The following is a 23267-nucleotide window of genomic DNA, read 5'->3' on the forward strand; positions in this document are numbered from 1 at the left end:
AGAATTTAAAGATGGAAGTCCACCAGATTCTTTGTTCACCTACTTTACCATACATACGGAGACATACTGGTGTTTAGGAGAGGAGAGGAGAGGAGAGGATAAAAGCTGCATGTAAACCTAAAAATGGATTTGACAAATATTAAAGACATTACTCAAAATGAAAACAAGAAAAGAAGATAAATGCTACAAGAAACTGACATTATTGTAAAAAAATACCCATAAAGCACTCAAAGCTAGGAAAAAATTAAAAGCTGAAGGAACCATGGGATGACTCACTCTGGAAATTAACACGGTTGTCACAATACAAGGAAAAATACAGTATCAACACTGAGAAAAAGTTCATTTAGCCTGATAAAAAATGTTGCAACTGATAAAAAGAGCAGATTTGAAGAAAGTATTTAACATCGAGGGGAAAAGAAAGCTGAATATAAAAGAAATTTGAAAACAAAGGGAAAGGCCTTTCAAAAGGACAAAAATTTTAAACAGTAACTAAACACAGAACAGTTTATCATCAAGATTTGCTAATGTTTCATAAAAGTACAAGTAGAAATATTGTGTACTAAAAGAAATCTTAATGAAATTAAAGCCTTTATGAAAATCCACAACATATCTACCGTACAGTATAGTGAGAAAAATAAGTCATATTTTCATTGTTAAGTCATCAATAAGAATAGGAAGTTCTAAAGAAACAGAAATGTATAATGTTAGCTACAAGTCCATTTCATGTCTGCTTGCTCCTGTGACACATTCTGGGTTATTTATACCTCATACAGGAGAGAGAGGAAACAGTAATACAAATCAAGTTTTGATCTAGTTAATTATTTTCTTTACACATTTGTTTATTTCCAAATTAATTTCTGTGAATTTGGCTTGTCACAGAACAAGCTAAAACATCATGAACTGACAGCTGAAGGCAAAGATGTGTCACCCTATCACAGCCAAGTGCTTTCTGTACCATAGAGAGCTTTCTCCCCAGCCATTCCTCAGTTCAAGAACCAGAAGGAAATTGTAGCACTTGGCCTCTGTCCTGTGTATTTTCTAAACCACTGACACCTATTCAAAGCAGCTGTAAAGAATTATCACAAAAGGATATTATCATTTATTTCTTATTCTGCCCAGCTATGAACACACACTGAAAGGCCAGAGATGAACCTTCTAATCCATCCTAATTATCTCTGTATTATGGGCTATAAAACTCCAGATGAGTTGCTTAGTGTAGTCATCTGTGGTTATGTTTTAAGGAGACTATATTTTGATGTAAAAATTTGAAATTATGGAGTCTAACACATTCATTGGTGATCTGTCTTAAATGCTTATCATTCACCTTGTAAAATATTATAGTGCATTACCTACTGAAAGTGGAAGTTAACTGTCAGCATAATGACCATGTCAGTTCAGATTCTCCCTGCACAGTAATTTACTGCGGAAAACTAGGAAATAGTAGTGAATGCTGTATTTACCCTTCACTGGGGATGTGTTCATGATGGGTAACTTACCCACGGCACAAATAAAAGAGAATTCTTAAAGAAACCCTGTAAGAAAGGAATACACTGACCTATCTAAAGCTTTTCCAGCACGTACTTGGGCAGCTAATCATGTTAGCAGCTGTTAAGAGGAGGTGATTTAGTCTTGTCAGACAGTCAAAAACCAGGCAGCAGCTAGCCAGAGCTGAGCACCTGCAGATTAAAAAGTCACCAAACTGCTCAAAAGTTGGTTCCAACATGGATAGAGGAGGAACCTGGAAGTTGCTGCAAGCTCATGCATACTTAGAAGCAACACGACTGAGTGGCATCTATCATGTTGAGAGAAAAGCTGAGCAGAGGTATAGCCTGAGAGTCAGGCATTACTGCAGGCTCTGGCTTTATACTGTACATTGATATGATACCTCTGTATATTACAATGATACCTATACATACTGCTATGTGATACTGTATTATTCATGCTCCTACTGAGAAACTAAGCCAACTACAAAAACATGTTGGAGCTGGAGTTTATCTCAAATATATTAATTATTTGTATTAGTATCTTGTCTTCCATATGTGTATTAGTGTGTTTTGTGCATGCTTGTCTGTGTAAGGGTTTGGAAATCACTATAGCTTTTTCCTAGCATTTAGGTTCATTCAATAATATAAAAATCAGCTGATTAAAATCTTTAACATTTTCCCTTAGGACATTCCTAAAATAGTTTTTTATTGGTGGAGTTCAGCACATGAAGCTTGTTTCTTCCCATGATACCAAAAGTCCATTTAACAAGAACTGTCACTCAAGTTAAGTTTTCTCCTAATGAACCAACCTCTATTGTATTTACACTGTAGTACCCTGAGAGATGCTGACCTTGCATGAGAAGACACGTCTGCAGTCTGCTTTCCAAATACAACTGACTGCTTGAGCATCTTGGCACTTTCTCCTCTAACTTTTGTCCACTCTAAAATTTCTACTTTGCTTAATGTCAAGATAGCTCATAACATCTCCCAAAGCCAGGTAGAGCAGGTGGAAATTGAATTGAGAAACACACCGGATGGTTTATTTGTTTTGTTTTAAGGGCAAGCTGGCAGATGCAGCTCCCGTGCCTGAGGACTGAGAGCTTCGGTAGAGTAGGGTACCTATAAAGCACCAAGTGTTTTTACACTTAAGTTGCCCACCATTAAAAGTCGCATCACATCCGTGCAGAATAGACCGTTTCACTCAGATGCAAACAGTATCACAAACACAGGGACCATTCACACGGCTCCTGGGCTGCCCTTCGGCGAGCCTGGGATGAAGCCGAGGACCGTGTGTACCATCTAACGCTCCCAAAATCTCTTGTGTTTGTCAGCGGTGTTTCCAGCCCCCACTTATCTTTTTCCCATGAGGGCTCGGCTGGGCGCAGGAAGGCCGTGGGAAGGCAGGCGGGACCCAGAGGGCAGAGTGCCCACCCTGCCGGCTCGGGGCGGGCGCAGGGCCAGGGGGCTCAGCCGGGGCCCCGCACCAGGTGCTGCTCTGCACCGCCCGTGTCCGGCCCGCCGTCCGCACCTCCCGATACGCGGGGGACCTGGTGTTTGTTTGCCTTCATTTTTCACTTCTGGTTTGAGTGGGTTTTGCTTTCTTTTTTTCTGGTCTTGTTTTGACTTCCCGCAAAAACGGTGCCAGTGCCTGCGCCCTGACCCACTTCTCCGTCGGATAATGATATTCCGCGGCTCCAGCCCCTTCCCCCGCTGCCACTCCAGTTCCCAGGGAACACGCAACCCCCCTCCAGTTCCCGGGGCACGGAGCAGCCGGCAAACAGCATCTCCTTAGAGGCGGCTCCGCTCCCGGCGCCGCCGGTGCCCCGCGCCCGTTCCCACGGCCGCCCATCGGTGCCGACCCACGGCGGGCCCGGCCCGGGCAATCACTGCCCGACAAACGGGTCCTTCCCCGGCCGCACCGACCGGCCGCGCACCTCGCTGACCCCTACAACCCCAGAGCCACCTCCCCGTCTCCGCCTCGAAAGAAACTTTTCTTCCCACGGCGAGGGGAGGCCGGCGGTGTCTGGGGGGCCGTTCTCCCCGCGCCAACGCCGGAGCGCGTCCCGCTCTTCCACCCCGGGGCCACGCTCTGCCCGCGGCGCCGCGAAGCCCTCTCGGTCCTGTTATATGTGTGTATTATAAAATTGGCTTTTCGCAAGATGTGTGCTATATGATTAATAACATAGTAAAGATATAAAGGTATAAGTTTATTTCTGCTATTGGTAAGACTAGATATAAAGGGAGTAGTTGATGTAGCAGCTGCTTAAACTGTCTGTTTGGTTGGGATAACATCCAGTGAACATGTAAAGAAGACTCTGCTACTGATAACACCAACTATCAGCATCTATCACCCGCAGCAAGCACGGACCAAGGCCCAAGCTGGACGCGATAAGAAGGACACAGCCACGAAACACGCATGCTCTAAAAAGGCGGATCCAAGGAGGGATCATGCAGGGCAGTTCCTGGAATATGGAAACTAGTTTATGGAATTTCATATATCGATATAACGAGAAGGGTATTTAACAAGTGTCTCTGAGAAAGCAAGGTGTGGACTTGGCTGAATGCCAAGTCACCCGGCCGGCCGTTTTTGGTTTTTTCTTATCTCCTAATTGTCTTAATTATTTTATTAAACATATTCCTTAAAATTTACTAAAAAGTGAACCTCGTTTTTCACAATTTGGGGGCTCGTCCGGGATATACCTCGACCCTGAAACCCCATGAAAAGCAGAGCGAGGGAGGCGCCCCGCCTGGTTTTTGGCGGCCCAAAACTTTGTTTTTCCTGGTGAGAATTGGGGATTGCAGGTAAACATCCAGAGAGACAAGCAAGGAGAAAGAAAAAAGCAAGTAAGGAAAAGGGAAAAGGCTCCCTAAAACTGCAGTATTTTTTGCTCCGTAAAAACCTCGTGCACGAAGAACCTGAGGAAGAAAATGGTTGTGAGTAATTCTCAGGGGAGCGGGTTAAAAGGGGGGTCTGTGTGCTGTGTGAATGGGACACTGGCTGGGTACCTCAGACTGGTGAAGTGAGTGTGGTGTGGCTTCTCATGCTGTTCGTTATCTCGCAAGGGAAACGACTAGCACAGAGGTGAAGCAAAAGATAAAAAGTGTGAATGTGACCCCGGGTGATTGGGACGGGATCCCAGAGGAAAGAGGGGTTGTAAAAAACCCCGGGTGGCTGGGACGGTCCCAGGGAGGGGTTGGACCCTCAGAAAGGGAGCCGATAGTTTTCCTATACAACCCACTGGGAAAACGGGATACTGGGGGGGGGAAACGTTTGAACCCCCTGGTCTGGGACGGGGTCCCAGGAAAAGGGGTTCAACCCCTTAAAGGAAGAAAGCAAAGGACACCTAGACTTGCTGTTGAATTAAAAGGGTTACGTAAGACCCAAGAGCATTTAGGGTTTGGCCAAATATAGGTATTTTTGGGTTTTTGCCAGATTGAGGATAGAAACACAAAAAAGCCTTGCAGGTGTAAGGTCCAAGACACCTGGGCTTTGGAAAAGGCTGCCAGGTTGAGGAATACTAAAGGCTTGAAAAGTGTGATAATCTAAGAACATCTGGGGGTTAGTCAAATACCTATGAGTAAAAACTAACAATTTTTTTTTAAAAAGGGTACCAATCTTTTTGTGTTGTCTTTGTGTAAGTGGAAGTAAGTGCAGCTGAAGAGGTGTGCTTGTTGTGGAGTTTATTTGTGTTAAGGAAGTGAATTGTTGAAACGGTTAAAATGTCTGAATGGAAAAGGGGGAACTGCAAGGGAATTAATGAAGAATTCAGGTTTAAGAGGGCTGTCTAAAAAGAGGATTGGTGCAGTTTTGCAGATTAATGGGGAAATTCATTTTGAAGAGTTTTTATTGTTGTTGTTATTGTTGTTCTTGAGTGAATGTATGTGTAATATAGACTGCTGAAGTAAAATAGGAGTTTTTGTTTTGAAAGATGGTCTATGCAGCACATGGTGCTGTGCTGCTGAGCTGATGAGTTTTCTGTGCCTCGGGGGAAAAAAAGGAGGGGGTGATGTTCGGGCTGTTGGATGGCAGAGAGGAGACCAGGCAGTGACTGGATGGAATCCTGAAGGTGGGACAGAAGATTGGAGAGTCTTATGTTAGAGGTCTTGAAAGGTTTTTTGAGAATTTTGGAAATTCTTAGAGGTCTTAGAAGTTGTTTTTGTTTGGTTTGGTTTTTTGGTTTTTTTGGAGTGCATTGAAATTGCCTAAAGAGATAGCTATAAGACATCAAATGCTGGGGGGTGACCTCAGAAGTAGGAAGGAATAGTTTTAATGGAACAGGAGATTGGAGTCAAAAGAGTTGTGAGTTCTGGTGTTTGATAAGAAGAAATTAGAAGAAGAAGGAATTATGGATGAAATTAGATCTTTTGTTATTGGGAATTTTTTTTAACAAAATTAATGCTCAAATGCCATGAGTAAAATGTATGTTGGGAGTCCAGATGCAACCCAGATTGGAACCTGAAAGTAACACCCTATGAGATAATGTTTAAATTATGAAATAAAGAGAAATTAATGTTAAGAGGGTATAGCTTTACAGTTGCAAAAATGGGAGAGGAAGTTCTTTAACCCCACAGTGGGAAGATGCTTTTTCAGGTATTGCAGGCAACTGAAGCTGCGGTATGGCTGAAAAGCTAAAGCTGCAAGTTTTAAATCAACGTCAGCAAAATCAAGAGACCGGTGTGAGAACCCAAGAATGAACTGTAGCATCTAAACCAGGTGATACAAAGTTGAATTTTAAACAGAGCTGAGTGGTCATGAACTGGAAAAGACTCAAGTAAATTTGGAAGTTATGGACAAAGGACTTTCTCTGTTTTACTTCTCTGCATAACACCTAAAAATCAGTCCGGTCTGTCAAATGCTACCTCTGTTTCTTCACAGCTACAAAGGAAATGGACTTTCAAGTAATTCTAGTGTGGGGAGTTGAAATTGAAATATGTAATATTGTTTTTTTTGAAAGTGTTTATGTCACTCCACTGTATAATATTGCAGGTACATGAAAATCACAAGAAGAAGACGGGCTCCATATCCCTAACATTTTGGCTAATTTATTTTAGGTTTTATATCTTACAGAACAAACAATATGTTTTTGCCTCCTTTATTTTTCTTATTTTTGTGTGTGTTTAAGGTACTTCTTTCATACTAACTTAAAGACATTTTATTACTTATTAATCTGTTTTGTTTAAAGAAGGAGGGCAGAGAAGAGTGCCTATGTGAAATACCAAGAGGATATGTTAGTGCTCACAAAATATAGGGTGAACTACTACCCGGCAGAGTGGGAACTAAGGAAGGAGTTTTCAACTAAACTGGTACTGTGTCAAAGTTAATACAGGAGCTGTGATTCCTTTGTGTACACACACAACATTTGTAACCAATACAGGACATTCTTCAGTTACGCTGGCAGCGTTGTCCCCACAAAAAGGTACAGATAAATATTGATAGAAATCTAGTTCTGTCAGGTTTATTCTCAAGAGCAAATTTTTCTTCTACTATTTAGAAGTCATGAGAAGGGATATAAAGATTTGCTCTTCAAGTGGGTGGATCAAAAATAATTTAAGGTACTAATTATATAACTTTATAAGGTGGAAAAAATTTGTCATCTGCCTCTTAGACAGAGGTTGAGATGTAGATATTGGTTGAGAAGTTTTTTTTTTGTTGTTTGTTTGTTTGTTTTCTTTTTCTATGGGCAGTTCTTTGTGTGTCTTTGTTAAGAAACTTTTAAAGGTGTTTTGGTTTTTTTTATATAAGAAGATGTCAGATTTTCTTGTGGAGTATAAGGAGAGATAGTATGAATGACAAGATACTTGCTGCTTGGAAATATTATTGTGGTATATGCAAAATTTTTCTAGTAGTTTCATTTATTTCCCTGCTTGATAAGTTACTATGAATTTTGCAGAAACTGTTTTGGAAAAGTTTTTTTTCTTAGTTTTCTAGCTGGCTGCAGATAAGACCTAGCTCACAAAACTAATGGTGTTGATTGTCAAAGGGGGTTCTTATCGAAGTTTCTAAGGAGCATCTAATCTTTCAAATCAATGCATGTCAAATTGAGTGAGTGTGTTTGCCTTAGATAGAAATAAATCTTATAGTGTATGTATCTTTCTGAGTTCTCCTAAATAGTGAAGGAAAATCTTCTAGAATAGCAAGAATTCATTGTCTTCCTGCCCTAAGAATAGGCTGAGCAGAGGATTGGCCCAACAGAAACCTTCAATATGATAAAACTCGAACATCAGAAGGGGTAAAAGAAGTTTCTGTTGTTTTTTGTTGGTTTTTTTCTCTTCTTTCTTCTTTTCACTCTGTAGTTTAAGTTATTTTTTGTTGAGTAAATTTTTTTCTCTCTTTCAATTTCTTTTTAACCTGTCCCTCAATCCTAGTTACAGTTAAAAAGGTGGAAGCTTTCAAAAATTAAATGGTATCAGAAGTGACATGGAATAGTTGAACTAAAGATGCAGTTTTACTCGGAGTGCAGCTATGGCCAGCATAATTAATTGTCAGTTCTAAAAAGGCTTTGCAGCTGGCCTTTGGATTAAAAGACTTTACTGCCTTTTAGTGATGCATGTGTACATATATCCCAGTAAATGGGGATTACCAGTGCCTGTTGAGTGCCTGAGGAACAGTGGAGAGAATTACGGTTAAAAAAAAAAAAAAAAAAAAAAAGGTCAAAGGCAATTTGTCTGAAAACTAACAAACAAACAAACAAAAAGAATTAACAAGGAAATAGAGGGCAAGACTGGGTTGGCCGCTGTACTTGCCACCAAGAAGATCATATACTCCTGCTGTGGGTAGCAACCCCATAGGCATGGAGGGTGGAGGTATAAGCCATACCAGACCTCTGTTATTCCTTTTTCTGTCACTTCACTCATTCTTTGTCTTTTGCCTTATAGGATATTGGCAAAATCATGCTACAGATACTATTGAAAGTTCTATATGAAAAGACACTGAGGTTCCTTTCTTATTGTACATACCCGTATCGACAGTCACTGTTATAACCCATCCAAATTAGATAATTGGGAAAATATTAAATTGTGGAAAACTTAAGGACCAGTGGTGACTGGTTGGAAAGTAAGTGTCTATAAGAGGAAATAATGGAAGCTAGAAAACAAGGAATATGGCTCAAAGCCAAATGAATTATAAAAAAGAAGAGGTGGGGTTTGTTATATGTGTGTATTATAAAATTGGCTTTTCGCAAGATGTGTGCTATATGATTAATAACATAGTAAAGATATAAAGGTATAAGTTTATTTCTGCTATTGGTAAGACTAGATATAAAGGGAGTAGTTGATGTAGCAGCTGCTTAAACTGTCTGTTTGGTTGGGATAACATCCAGTGAACATGTAAAGAAGACTCTGCTACTGATAACACCAACTATCAGCATCTATCACCCGCAGCAAGCACGGACCAAGGCCCAAGCTGGACGCGATAAGAAGGACACAGCCACGAAACACGCATGCTCTAAAAAGGCGGATCCAAGGAGGGATCATGCAGGGCAGTTCCTGGAATATGGAAACTAGTTTATGGAATTTCATATATCGATATAACGAGAAGGGTATTTAACAAGTGTCTCTGAGAAAGCAAGGTGTGGACTTGGCTGAGTGCCAAGTCACCCGGCCGGCCGTTTTTGGTTTTTTCTTATCTCCTAATTGTCTTAATTATTTTATTAAACATATTCCTTAAAATTTACTAAAAAGTGAACCTCGTTTTTCACAGTCCCCAGGGCCCCGTTCCCTCCCTCCGGCCTTTTAGGAGGGGCGGGGGGGTTCTGTTCCTCCCGCCCGCGGGTGCGCGACACCGCCACCGCCACCGCCACCGCCACCGCACTCGCCGCGCACGACACCCCCACCCCACCCGCCCGCAGCCACACAAGCGCGCACACACACACACACACTCGCACACGTACACACACACACACTCGCACACATACTCTCATACGCGCACAAACACGCACAAACGCGCGCGCGCACACACACACTCGCGCGCACACGTCCCCACAGGTACACACCCCCGTCACACACTCGCACACTCTCTGTCACACACTGGCACACTCCCTCACGCTCTCACACGCTCTCACACGTGCGCGCCCGCCCAGCGGAGCGCGGTCCCGCCCCCTGTGCACACAGCCATACACGGCGCGCACACCCGACACACAAACACTCCCGACAGACACATCAGGCGGACGGCCGCGCACACCCCGCGCTCCCCGCAGCCAGCGGCGGCCCCCGCCATGCGCTGAGCGGAGCCGCGGCCCCGCCAGCTCCCAGCGCCGCTGATCCCGCCCGCCCGCGGCGAGGGGGCGGCCGCCGGGCGCGGTCGCGGCGCGGAGCCGGGTCCCCGTGTGGGGGGGAGAGGTGCAGCAGCCCGCGGAGGCCGGCGGGCAGGCAGGAGGCTAAGACAGCCGGACAGGCAGGCAGGCAGGCGGTCGGAAGGAGGCGAGGGACGATTTGGACATGCTCATTCTCGGGCGCTTGGTTGCCTGCATCCAGCTCATCTGTATCCTCAGAGTGGGTGAGTGATCTCTGCGTGAATTCATCTTCGGGCTTCGGAACGACTTTCTCCCCGGGCTCCGGTGTGTTTTGGTCTCTCTGATCCCTCTTACTTAGATATGCGGGCGCAGTCCGTGCCTGTTCCACCCCGCGAAAACACGCTGTCAACACACCCCGGGTGGGAGCGTTTCCCCGTCTCCCTCGGGCGCCGGGCTCCGAGGATGCGCCGTGCCCCAGGCCGGCACTGCCGGGCCGCTCCGAGCGGGGATCGCCGGCCCCCGCCGTGCGTCTGCTCCCCCAGCGGGCCCCCCGAGCCCTGCCATGGCCCGGCCCCGCTGGGCTGCCCGTACCCGCGGGCGGGCGCCAGGGGCAGAGGGAAAATCCGTGCCCAGCAGTGCTGGTATCGAGCTTCTCTGGGGACGTGGGACGTGAGACGCTACTTTAAGGTCTCGCATGAACTGTTCCGAAGAGAAGGGGATGGTGCAAAATTTCACTTCAAAAAAAGGACTCGTTCTCCCTGAACGGGTAACGTCAGTGGTTGCCCTAAACCGTGCAAAATACGAGTCCTTCGTTCACGTGGGACCCCGCATACAGAATATGGATTCATATATAGATGTTAGTAGGACTGCTTACATAACCGAGTTCATTTTCAGCTCATGCAGACCTGTGCAACTGGAGTGCATCCTAAAAACCATGCAGTTCCCTGTTACATGATAGGATGGTTATTATAACCAGCGTGAGTCACTGAGTGCTGTTACAAGTGCTCTCTTCAGTTCTTCATCAAATGAACACTAGCAGCTTATGTGGTAGGGTTTGTATCCTGTTGGATGATCGTTTTGAATTTATAAGCTCTTATCGAATAGATCCCTAGAAAATACTGGTTGGCTCCTTATATTTCAGAGGAACTTGGGAGCTTCACCTCCCTGTGTACAAAACCGGTCTTACAATAGGTCTGCGGTGACAAAGTAGTCACTAACCTACATTTGTCACCCAATAGGTGGTGCTGCTTCTGAAACCATGCAGCTCTATAAACAAAGGTCGGGGTTAGGTTTCACTCTCAGTGAAAGCAATTTTGTACCAAGTTCTGCTAGTTAGAGAAAACTACATTTTTCTTTTATGGGAAAAATATTTTTGCCTCTTTCAGAAAATACTGTGGAATGATCCAACTAGAAGCGTGATGAATGTAACTGATATCCAGTTAAAATGTATCCTCTTCATAAGGACATTAATAACATTTTTAACATTTCATTAATACTGAAAACCACTAATGTCACTTTAATGTCACTTTTAAACTAACCTATTCCTATCCCTAAAAATAGGGTACTTACTTCAATTCTTACTTCCAATAATTCTCTTATACTAGGGCAAGGAGTGGCCTTTAAAAAAAAAAAAAAATTGATGAGTTTTGATAATTGTCTTTTTTACATTGCCAGCCTGTTTCCTAAAATCAGATGTATTCCCAAGTCTGTTTAAAGGAAAAAAACCAGCAGGTGCTTTTACGTGTGTGTGGAGGTATATGAAAATGTTTGAGAACAGATGAAATATATGATGATATAATCATAATGTAATACAACTCAATTAAATTTTGGAAAGAACTTCCCTATTCAGGTGATCCTATCACACTGGAAGCAATGCAAGACATAAACATAACTTTTGTAACCTTTGTTTGTTTGTTTGTTTGTTTTAAATACTTTCATCTTATTAGAAATATGCTGGTTTTGTGTAATATAATGTTTAGGTACTTGTGCATATGTATGTTATATTCATGAATTTACAAGATCTGACAGGATGGGAAAAGGTTTTGTACTGTACATAAGACGTAAGTGCAGCTACTTTTTGTTTCTTTAGACTGATACACTATCATTTTCAAACCTGACCTGGAGAGGACCCCCTTTCAAGATGTGATGGGTTGATTTGGCCTCAGTGGTGCATCATTCTTAAGACTCATGAGCTTGACTTCTCAGTGTGAGAAGTATGATTGTTTCCAAGAATGAACACCCTGTACAGGCTATTAGATTGATGTAACCAGATTTCATTTGAATATGCTCCTGTTTGACTACCTTTCCATAACAGATATGCTACAATCTGATAGCATTAGTTCATAGAAACAAACACTTAAAATCCTGATATAGTTTTCTTCTGTGTTTTTTGTTTGTTTGAGGCTTTTTCATAAAATATAAAATAAATTATTGCATACCCCCAATGTATCTTTCCAAGGGTTTGCTGAGAGAGAACTGGATGGAACTATCTGACTCTTACCATTGAATATTCCTGATGCAGAAGAAACCAGACCCAGGGCTCTGTGAATGGATTGTTGCTGGAGAGCATGGCAATCTGCCTTTGCATTGTGGAGCCTATGCTTATTAGTGTGAGGCTAGGCAGTGTATGGATCCCAACCTCATTTGCTTGTAGTTTCAAAAAATGTTGTTGAGTCCTTAGCTGGTTTGGTACAGAGCTTCATAAGTGGTCCTTTGTAGGGAATCTGATTGGGAGATTTGCTGTTGACATTGGGAGATTCATCAGGGAATCTCTCCCGTATGTGTCTGAAAAAGACAAGGCAGCCAAATCAGCCTTACTGAGGAATAAACTGTTAGAGCAGATGGAGGCAAAAGTTCTGGGAATGACAAGACAGAGACAGTTCATTCATTACTTTACTGAAGAAATGCTTAGGAGCTTAATTCTAATATCCCTGCTGAGTTATGAACAGTACCTTCCTTCACAGTGTTACTGAAGCCAAGGAACTTGATTACATCGAGAACTGATGTAATTATTTATGGAGCAGGGCATTATCTGAGTACTTTCAGTGAGTGCCATTCAGTGAAGTTCAATGAAACCTGTGGAGTGAGATGCTATTCAGTCACAAGTAAGAGCTCATAAGAAATCCTATGCAATTGTTTTTGAACACTACTGTGTGGTTAGAGATTTCCTATTAAGTTCTTTCTTTTACTGAGATTAAAGGGAAAGGGGAGAAAAAACCCAATTCATGGACAACCTACATGAACAATTCACGTGTTTTTTAACATTTTTATTTTAAATGAGAAATTTATGAATCTGTAATCTTCAGCCTGCATGTATCTCAGACTGAAGATATTATTTGAAAATCTACCATGGCTTACTGATGTGTTCCATATAACCTGAAAGTCAATGAGGTGTGCCTTTTCTGTGCCTTTTGTTGTATTGTTCCTATGGAAGTAATATCTGGAGCCTTTTCAATAAGTAGACTATTTATGAATCTGTGTAGGCAAGAAAATGTTCATAGGAAAAGGAAGGTATTTTAGCAAATAACACTGTAATTGTGGTTAAATTTGAGTCAAAGAAGTGTAAATATTTAGGCAAGAGTTAAAAATATTCCATGTTCTTACTAGCAAAATGTATGGGTAGTTTCCCCAAATAAAGTACAAAGTGTCTCTAGAATAAGCTAATCTGCGTCCTACTGCTGTCACTGTCTGGCCTCAACCAGGGTTTTGCCTTTCAAAACACAACTCATTAATCTATTAATTTCTTAATTAGTTGTGTCTCAGTTTAATTTCTCACTATCTAGAAAATATCTCATTTTTAGTTTGCTTCTGGCATCCATGTGCCATGATTTTATTTGCACAAATAGTTCCCTAAATATTCTTTATATTTATTATACAGCTGACATCAGGACAGTATTTCCAAGCTGTCAGGCACTATCAACACAACTTCTATGTGCTCTTTACTGGATGGTCACAACTAAAAATCATGAGAATCTAAAGCAGAGCTCTCCTTTGGCTTCCTAAATCCAATCACACTTTGTGTCCATTCTCATATCCCCATGTTTAGACTCAGTAAGCCCTTAGACTGTTAAAGGACTGTGGGATCAGATCCTTCTTTTTTGCACTGACCTCTTACTTTGACAATATTTTTGTAGGCTAGTTGTTTGGCACACTTCAAACTGAATTAAATCACAGTAATATTAATGTATATTACTTTTAATGCTTTAGCACATTTTATGCTTAAGACTATATGTTCCTATGGATGATGATACATAGCTCCTATGGAGAAATTTAATCCTACCATATCTAAAACATAAGAGCTAAAACAAAATACAAGAATTTAGAACTGATTTATTTTGTACTTTAGTAATCTGTATTATGGCTATATATATGTTATGCATTTTTGTACCATAGAGATTTATATATATCAAAATCTAAATATACAGTATGGATTCATTTTAGGTTCAAATAGTTCCAGGTATGAAAAGTGAAAAAATGAATGGCATTTTAAAATTAATATCAGTGTAGCCAAAATTTCTCAGGATACTAGTGATAGGACATATCTAAAATAGTTTTTGTAGTTTTCAACATCGAATCAATACAATTTATAAGGAGAGTTTTCTCAATTGCATTTAGCCTTACTTCATTTCTGAATTTATCCTTCTGTCTGGATTCCTGAGAGAAACTAAATTATATATATATAAATAAGATGTTAATTTGAAAATAGTATTATTATAATCTGTATTGTAAATTAGTATGTTAATTTATGAAAATAGGCACTTGCCCATTTCTTAAGGAGGGCTATTTCCTAGATTTTTGGTGCTCATCATTTAATTGGCCACTTCCCACTATGAGATCTCTAATCAGGAATTTAAGGGTGAGCAGATTCTGTTCTTTCCCTGACAATTTCAATTCCTCTTCAAATGTGCTGTGCTTCTCAGTATTCCCCGTAGGGCCTGGAAGTCTGTGGCAGTTCCGGAGCCCCCAGCTCCCACTTAATAGCTCAGTTCTCACAGCTTCTTGCACCATTTATGTGGCTTTCCTGTACAAGACATCCTTTGGCTATTCAATAAGCTTCTTTTCCCATAAAGACAAAAGTTACCTTTTTGAATACATGTCAAGCCTTCTGTATTAGAAAGATGAATCTACAGGAAGAAAAGGACTTAGAGTATTAAATAAACAAGATCCACTAAATGAAACATAGCAAATATTTCAAAGAGGCTGGGACTATAAATGAAACTTGGCTCCTGCAGGTTGTTGAGGAGCTGTTGGTGGCAGAGTACTTTTGTAGGAAGGTATGGTGCAGGTTGCTTGTTGAATACAAATTACTGATGTTGGTCCATTCAGTCTTGAGGCTAAACTGGAAATAACTGGAAATTTTAGAAACAAGGTGAGGGTTTATTTGTATTACTGGTGGTGATTATGGTGCTATCTGATAAAGGTGAAATAATAGACTTTTTAAGTAAAGCGGACACTGTGTAAAAGTTTCAGATTATTCTAGATAAGGAATGCCTCTTGAAAGTTCCTATTGCCTTCTACATCTTGCCCATACTTGACTTTGGTTTTCTTTCATCCACTGGAAGTAGCTATATTTTACCCTACAAATCAGAATTTTTCATTAATATTTGAAGACACCAGGAGCTATTGTTTGTTAGTTAATTTCAGAAATCATTATTGTGGTGAAAGTGCCAAGATGATGAAAGTACTATCCTACATCTAATGAGGAACACTTGGCAATGGAAGTAGGTTGCCTGTGTAACTTAGCTGTCTGAACCCAAAATTTTAATCAAAAGGTTCCCTGACTCAGCTCATACGTTAATGGCTTCCAGAGAAGTTTTCAGGCAGTTATTGTTCTTCTCCTGCACATGCCTTACCTTATCATGTTGTGTGCATCTCAGTGCCCTCTTTAACTCCAAAGTTTCGTTGGGTCCAAATGCAAATATCCTTTCAGATGACTCTCCTGAACCTTAAGTCAGTAAGGCTTCCCTAAATATATGCTGGCAGGATCAAGTGTCTTACTCTGGCTGCTGCTGCTTCTTTTCAGGACAAAGGACAAGGTGATGGCCGTGCCATCTTCTCATATTGTAGCCCAGTCACTGAAGCCTTTTACCCAGACAGTCTAGAGAGAAGGCCTGATCTGACATAAAGGGATTTGAACCTATAGCTTCTGTCTCCAAACATTAGGTTTTGTCAAATGAGAAGACTTTTCATACTTCTTGTATAATATGAAGCAATTTATCTTATTTTTTTAAATTAAAACAAAACAAAACAAAAAACAAAACCAACCAGTGACGACAACAACAACAACAACAAAAGAGGATTCTGGGCAAAATCTTGAAGAAGGGTTGCTAAGCAGTTGGAAACCACATCTATTTCAGGAATTTTGGGAGCCGGAAATTGAACCTGGGAGAGTTTGCGAGAAAATTTTCCAGCATATAAGTTTACCTTTTTCTCACTGTTTCTTAAGCATTCACTTTAGTCTTCTGAAGCAAGGACTCTGAATTAGTACAATGCTACAGCAAGACAGGAAATATGAGTTCTTACGCCTGTTCCTACTCAGTATTTCATTATCTATTTGCTGGATACAATCACTACCCCTGCCTTTTCTCTGGTTGTGCTCCAAAAGAAGATCAGATTTTGCTTGTTTCTTTAATAGTTCTGGGTACTTATTTAAGGAAGGGAACTCTAGGCCTCAATTCTGAAAGACTAACCTCTCAAAGGTGGGCAAAGCTCCAATGTTTTTTCACCAACTCAGCATTTTACATCAGCTGTCCAGGTTAGCTGAGTACCATTTGGGCAAGCCAGTTGCTTGTTACTGCACTCAGCTGCTTAGATCACCTAAAGACAGTGGAGCAGCCTGAACTTCAAGGCTCTGGAGCCTACTGCTATTGCCTGGCAGATGGGTAGTTCTCCTCAAGCTGTCTTGCACTTGAATTTTTTCCTAAGGCAAGGCTATTGACTACATCTTTTGCACCACAGTTTCAGATTCAGCACCTAAAAAATGGGGCACATGTGGTTTGACTACTTGCCATATAAAAAGCACTATTTTCTTGTCTAGTTTTTTACAGCATCCAGTTAGATGTACAAGGTGACATGTTTGGGATTTTTTTACTATCCTTCATGCTTCACAAAACATAGAGAATGTAGTTTAATTTTTTTTTTTCTGTGATATTGAATATTAAAGGTCCTAATGTCCAGATAGCATTCAGCAACTAATATTTCTGTATGAAGCCAGCAGGACTTCTTACTTGACCAGTGAGAGATTTCATTAGGAGTTTTTGGGAGCACTATATCCATTAATAATTTGGCTGGGAATTTTGTCATCCTCAATGCCAAAAAATATGCTAAATACTGGATTACCTGAAGGCTGAAATATAAAGTGTGTAACATTAAAAAAGTTATCCATCTTCACTGCCTCATTTATCTGTTTGCTGAGATAGGATAAGAGTAAAGCAGGGAACAGGTGGTTGAACAGTGACATTGAAAGGGCAAAATAAGAGATCTCAAGAGTACTTCTACTGTGTTCAAACAGTGTTACAAAAAATTGGTCTTCAAAATCCTATAAATTAAGGATGTTGCATAAAAATAAATCACATTAAATGTATCTTAGTGAAAGATATGGTTTTGTAAATTCTGTACCAGAATGTGACAAAGAATTCCTGGCTCATTTGAAATTTTCTTAGTCATGGTAAAAGTCATGACAAGTTCTTTAATCAGAACAGATTCTTTTTTTTAAAATAAGCTATCCAGACCAAATGAAATATTTTCCTAAAGAAAATGGAAGGATTTATTGAATTCGTTGAGATTTGGACTGGTTTGTATCATAATTCTTCAGGAAACATTTTTCCAAAAATAATGCCATTTTCCAAAGTTGTTAAATCCTTAAGATAAATTTGTAATGTTCTGCAGGAGCAGCATATACCAACGAAACTGAAAGCTTTTTGAAAACTAAAGCAAATATTTTGAGGAAAAATCAAGCCTTTAAAATCAGCATTTAAAAAAAGACTTGATTCTTCAGTTGCTTTATATGCTGAACTCCATGAATTCAGCAGAAGTTCCCAAAAAGAAAAACATCTGCTTGCTGAGACTAAATAGCTAATGATCAGAGTAACAGCTGGCTTTATAAAAGGGTCCTAATATTATTCTGTGCAATTTTTCTTCTGGCTCCATCCTCAAACTGACCAACTGTGTTTGATCTATTTCTAGATGACTTTCAGTTAGAAAAGTCATTTAGTTTCAAGTGTGTGACAGTTATTTCTGTCAGTACCTTTTGTAAGTATTATTCTGATTGGCATGTCTCAGTATGATAGCTAACAAATTTATCAGGCTGGGACTTCCTTGGAGGCCCAGGAGCTTTCTTCCAGCTTCTTGGAGCACTCCAGTTAGGTGTCTGTGATATGTCATGCCAAATGGTGCACTTGCCACACAACCCATCCACCTGTCATTTGCACAGAGTTTGGGGAGAGTCTGTGTGATCTGTGCCTACCTCTCACATTATATCTTTGCATTTTGGTCACTACCTTTGCATTTCATGTATCTTGTAATATTGTAGAAAAACTTACTTCTTGTTGGGTTTTGGGCTTTTTCTAACATACTTTAGGTTTGTGGGTTTTTTTAAAAAAAGGAGAAGAAGTTCTAGAAGATCTATATAAGTTTTAGGATAGCACTTACACAAACCCAAATGACTATAAACTGGCGATGTGCAAATTTATACTGAAAATTTGAAGGTTTCTGATCATGGGAATGGGCAAACAGGGGCGTGGCACATCTCTGAGGGCGTGGCACAGGCAGAGCAAGCAGGCAGGGTTGCATGTTTTCTCCTGCTAGTGGGGTTTTTAGTTTGCTGTGGTTTTGTTGGTTGGTTTTGGGGTTTTTTGTTAATAATGGCTTTTACATGATCAAAAACTGCAGTTAGTAAAAGTGTATATAACCAGGTAGGACCCTCCGCAGAGGATGCATCTGTTCAGACCCCTTCCTGTGCGGAGTGTTTGAGCCTATCAGTGATACTAGGGGAGTTGTAGAAGAGGCCTGCCTGCAGTGAACAGGTGAATGAATGATCTCCTTTAGCTGGTGGCTGAGCTTCGGGAGGAAGTTGGAAGACTAAGGAGTATTAGGGAAAGTGAAAGGGAAATAGACTGGTGGAACTCCACCCTTCCATCCTTGAGGGAGGCCCCCAGGAGTCAGAGGACTCCCATGCCTCCCACTACCAGGCAATAGGAGGACAGCTGGTCAATGAACTGGAGTGGAAATGGGTCCCTGCTCGGGGAGGTAATAAAAATTCCTCCTGACTCCCATCCCCTAGCCAGGTGTCACTTCAGAATAGGTATGAGGCCCTGGATTTAGAGAGTTGGCCAGATGATTTAGAAGAAAATGATCTGCCCAGTGAGCCTCCCAGTTACACTTCATCTGTTAGACAGATCACCACCTCTGATGTCAAAAAGAAAAGAAGGGTAGTCATGGTGGGTGACTCCCTTCTGAGAGGAACAGAGGATTTTTTTTGTAGATTTTTTGTTGTTTGTTTTTTGGGGGTTGTTTGTTTGTTTGTTTGTTGTAATTGTAGAGTACTGTGTTTTTTATAAGAGCCTGTGGCACCTGAAATGGGAGAGAACATTGAAGTCTTGTCAATGATCTAGGAGTTCCTGTCAGAGAGTAACATGGCACTGTTTCAAACTGTGCTAAATAAGAAAACTGAGCAGTGTGCATCTGGCTGTGCCAGCCAGCTGCCCACCACAACAACATAAACCAGTCATTCCTCATGATGGACTGGTACATTTGTAAGCTGAGGTACTAAGGACTGAGTGCTCACTTAGCATCTCAAGTATGCATCACAAGCATCTGAAGTACCTCTCAGCATTTCAAAATGCATACAGTAAAAGAAAGAAAAATATAAATTGGAGACTGTATATCAGAAATACAATGTAAAGTCATGAGACTTAAAATTTTACGTTTTGAGTTTGATTATTGTGTTTTGTGACTGTTGACCATTTGCTATTTTAAATAAGATTACTTGTAGAAGTATAAGATAAGAAATCTCCTTTAAAGGAAAGTATTTGAAATTGCTCATGTGCTTGTATGACTTCAGGGGCTACCCGTAGAGTTAAAATACTAGCCAATGGAAAATCTTAGAGAACTGGCAGTATTCTCACTCTCACACCTCATACAACCATAGGAGATTTCAATTAATTTTATTTCAGTGTCAAATTTTGCACTGGCTGAATTCTGAGTGTATTCTCAAGCTCATCTGCCCATTTGTCATTAATCCTCTCCCCATACACCTCTCAAATTCTCATATAAATGGTTTGGCCTCTCTGTCAGCCCCATTTCTCACCACGTGCACGTTTCTCCAAAGACGCAGGCAGTTATGTGGTAGTTTACACATGTAAAATTACTCCAGCAACTTTGTAAGTGTTCTCCTTGACTGGTTCCTGCACCCCCTTTAAAATGTAGTTATTACATACTTGATGCAATTCATGTTCCCTGTTTGTTCCTCCTCCTTTATTTGGGATGAAGAAAAAGGGATTTGTATTTTGCTTACTGCTTTCTCTGTACGGTACAAAATCAAACAAATGTAAATCAATATGTATTAGAACTAACCAAACACTGGCTAAAAAATGTAAATTTTTTTGTTTGTTTCTCTTTGAGTTTTATTTCCTGCACTGTTGCCTAATCAGTTTCAAAGGTTTATTTTTTGGTATGTCTTGATGAGAGACAGAAAGGTTTTCTGTGTTTAGAAGTTATATATGTATTTGACCGGGAGTCAAGACAGTATTACATTAAACAGAATTCATTGAGGAATACTTAGACTAGAAATTATTCTTTTAATCTATTAGTGAAAAATACATCCATGAAAAATTCCTGAGGATTATGCAAAGATATCCTTTAATCTGAATCCTTTTTTAGTATTTTCTCGTTTTTGCTATCCACTGTGGGATTTGTAATGCATGAATCAGCAGACAAAGTATATTTCCATGTGGCACTAGTCATCTCTGTCTGTATAAGAAGTTGCAAACTTCTTGTGTGAGTGCAAACTTCTTGTGACTGTGACACAATCTTCTAAAGATTTGTCTGAGCAGTAGCTGTACTCATGAAAACAGGGCTTTAGATGAGATATTAGAAAAAATTTCTTCACTGAAAGGGTGGTCAGGCATTGAACCAGGCTGCTCAGGGTAGTGGTGGAGTCAGTGTTCCTGAAAGTATTGAAAAAAAAAACATGTGGAGGTGCCACTATGGGATATAATAAAGTGATGGACCTTGTGGCTGGTCTCAATCAGCTTAGAGGTCTTTTCCAACCGTAAAGATTCTGTGAAAAATGACAACAGGAACAGATATGCCCTGTTGTTAGGAATACGTGTGAATCTTATATAATCTGATTAGCTTTTGCAACTATGTAAGTGTTTACTGTAGGAAAAGAGATTTAGCGTAGTAAAGCATACTGCAAGTGCCATTTAGGCACTTTAATATCCAATAAGGATATTAAAAATATCCTTATTGCACTGCTGAATGGAAGAAGACAGGTTCAGCTAAATCTGGTGAAGCTAATAAGGCAATGATGCAAAACAAATAGTTTCAGGTTATGTGCAGTCAAGTGAAAAACAGGAAAATGTATATGGAGCAACCAGAAAATCAAGTCCTGTTTTTGGTAAGGTAATATGAGTAAATCAGCTTTTTCTAATATGATCCACATACTCTATCACAATTGTAAAGAGTGTATTTGAACAAAACGATAATACGGGTTTTCATGGTTTGCTTCATTACTTAAATAATATGCAAGAGCTTTTCAAAACATATGTAACCCTGAAATCTGCTGTTCACTTGAATTTCAACAGGAAATTCAACCTACTCTGAGTGTGATTAAATCAAAGAGGTTTCATCATCTTGCAGTGGAACTCAAGATGCTGGTTGTGCGTAGTCTGGGACTCATAGCAGCCAGCATACCCTGTACTGGGACATGCAAGCTTGGCTGGTAAAATAAAGATCAGTGTAGATAATAAAATGTGGGAAAATAACTAACTGAAACATGCCTCTCAGGGGCACATATTGGAAATAACTATGCTGACACATCTTGTTTAGATGGCTAGACTGTGGAATTTACAATTGTTGATCTTACTACCCCTAAACCAGCTATACAATGCTGATACTGGATACTTTCCACCATCTCATAATACAACATTTGCCAAAGGAACAGGAGATGGCAATCCTAAACATTTCCCATGTACTGGGATTTGAACCACAGCTGTGGAGGGCAATATGATCTACAGCATGAGAGACCACAGCATTTGGGGATGGGTAACACTGCTGATCTGTACCAGGCTGAAGATGGGAATTGTAGAAAAGTTCGAAACAGAAGACCTAACTATCCAGTTCAAAGGGTGCTATAAGGTGGTTCTGTGTAGCATTTCCAGGTGCTAGACTAGATTTTTGCCCTCTCTTCCTCACTGCACCCCTGCTACCCTGCTCCAGAGCAGCAGCTTCGCTGTGTGTGAGCAGCAAATCCCTGGATTGCTCCTTCTGCTGTGGCTCTCTACTCTCTCCCCCTGCTACAGCCCCACAACAAAGTCACTCTGTGGCTGCAGTAGGGATCTCTCTACTGGGATGGACACAAATGTGCATTTGGCAGCCTGTACTGCTGGAAGGGCTGCTCTGTCTGTGATGGGCAGTGGGCAAGAAAATACGTTCTGTAGGTTGGCTTAAAGCCTTGGGTCAGCAGTTGGCCCATGCTGGGTTATGTCTGTCGTAAAAGATGATACCTGGGATTCCTATCCCTGTTGTATTTCTGTCATTTATCTAGCTGCTATCCAATGTAAAAAAACATCAGGATTTGTATTGTCTTCTGTGGTTTTGAAACCTGATGAAGAATGCTGCTGTATCTCATGCTCAGGTGCTCAGTCTGGTGCTCACTCAGTCTTCTGGGAATCTCTGAATATTGATCTGTTTACCCTGCACCCATGAAATTTCTGCATTTTTCAGTTGTGGACCAGTTGCTGATTTTGTTGTGTTGCAGAAGGTGAACTAGTTAGATACAAAAGTGCATTGTAACTCTCCCAGAAAAGTGTGTAGCTGTTTCATTAGTCAGTGTAAGAAATGTGTGCGTCTGCACCACCCCTGTTGGAATAGCAGCAGGTTTTCTGCCACAGGCAGGTATGGCAACTGAATGAGCAACTTCTGCAGTGCCCTGGAAGAAAACACAGCATGTGCTCCTTTCTGTAGCAAATCAGATGCTTTAGATGGTGTAGAGACAACAGATGCATTTCCTTGGTGAGTCACTGAGCTTTCTTAAAGCCCCACATCTCAAGGCTTTCAGCTGAGATGAAGCATATTACACTGCTCCCAGTACAGTCAAAACCTTAAAGGCTTAGTCAAACCTATAATTAATTAATGCTTGTGTTAGGATTAGAAGATATCTCACTAGATGAGTACCAAGTCTGTTGCTAATGATTTTAAATCTATGAAGAAACTTCCTAAACCCCTTAGAAATTGGCAATTATAATATTCTGTCTTACATGGGAAAGCTTTGATCACTCCAGAGCAGGAAATAAATGCATGACTTAAACTGAAGAGATACAGTGACAGAACA

General features: G+C 40.8%; 1 protein-coding gene across 8 annotated transcripts in view; it reads left to right on the forward strand.

Annotated features, from left to right (window-relative positions):
• The first annotated feature begins 9875 nt into the window (after positions 1-9875).
• Positions 9876-23267, forward strand: part of PTPRZ1 (protein tyrosine phosphatase receptor type Z1) — a 130572-nt gene continuing 117180 nt past the window's right edge. For all 8 annotated transcript variants that reach the window (XM_083859977.1, XM_083859979.1, XM_083859978.1 and 5 more), the window contains exon 1: positions 9876-9978. In XM_083859977.1, the coding sequence (XP_083716103.1) occupies positions 9921-9978 (58 nt within the window). In that variant the 5' untranslated portion in view covers positions 9876-9920. The remainder of the gene's footprint in view (positions 9979-23267) is intronic.

This window comes from Zosterops lateralis (assembly GCF_965231275.1).
Source record: "Zosterops lateralis genome assembly, chromosome: 4".
In the NCBI taxonomy this organism is placed as follows: Eukaryota; Metazoa; Chordata; class Aves; order Passeriformes; family Zosteropidae; genus Zosterops; species Zosterops lateralis.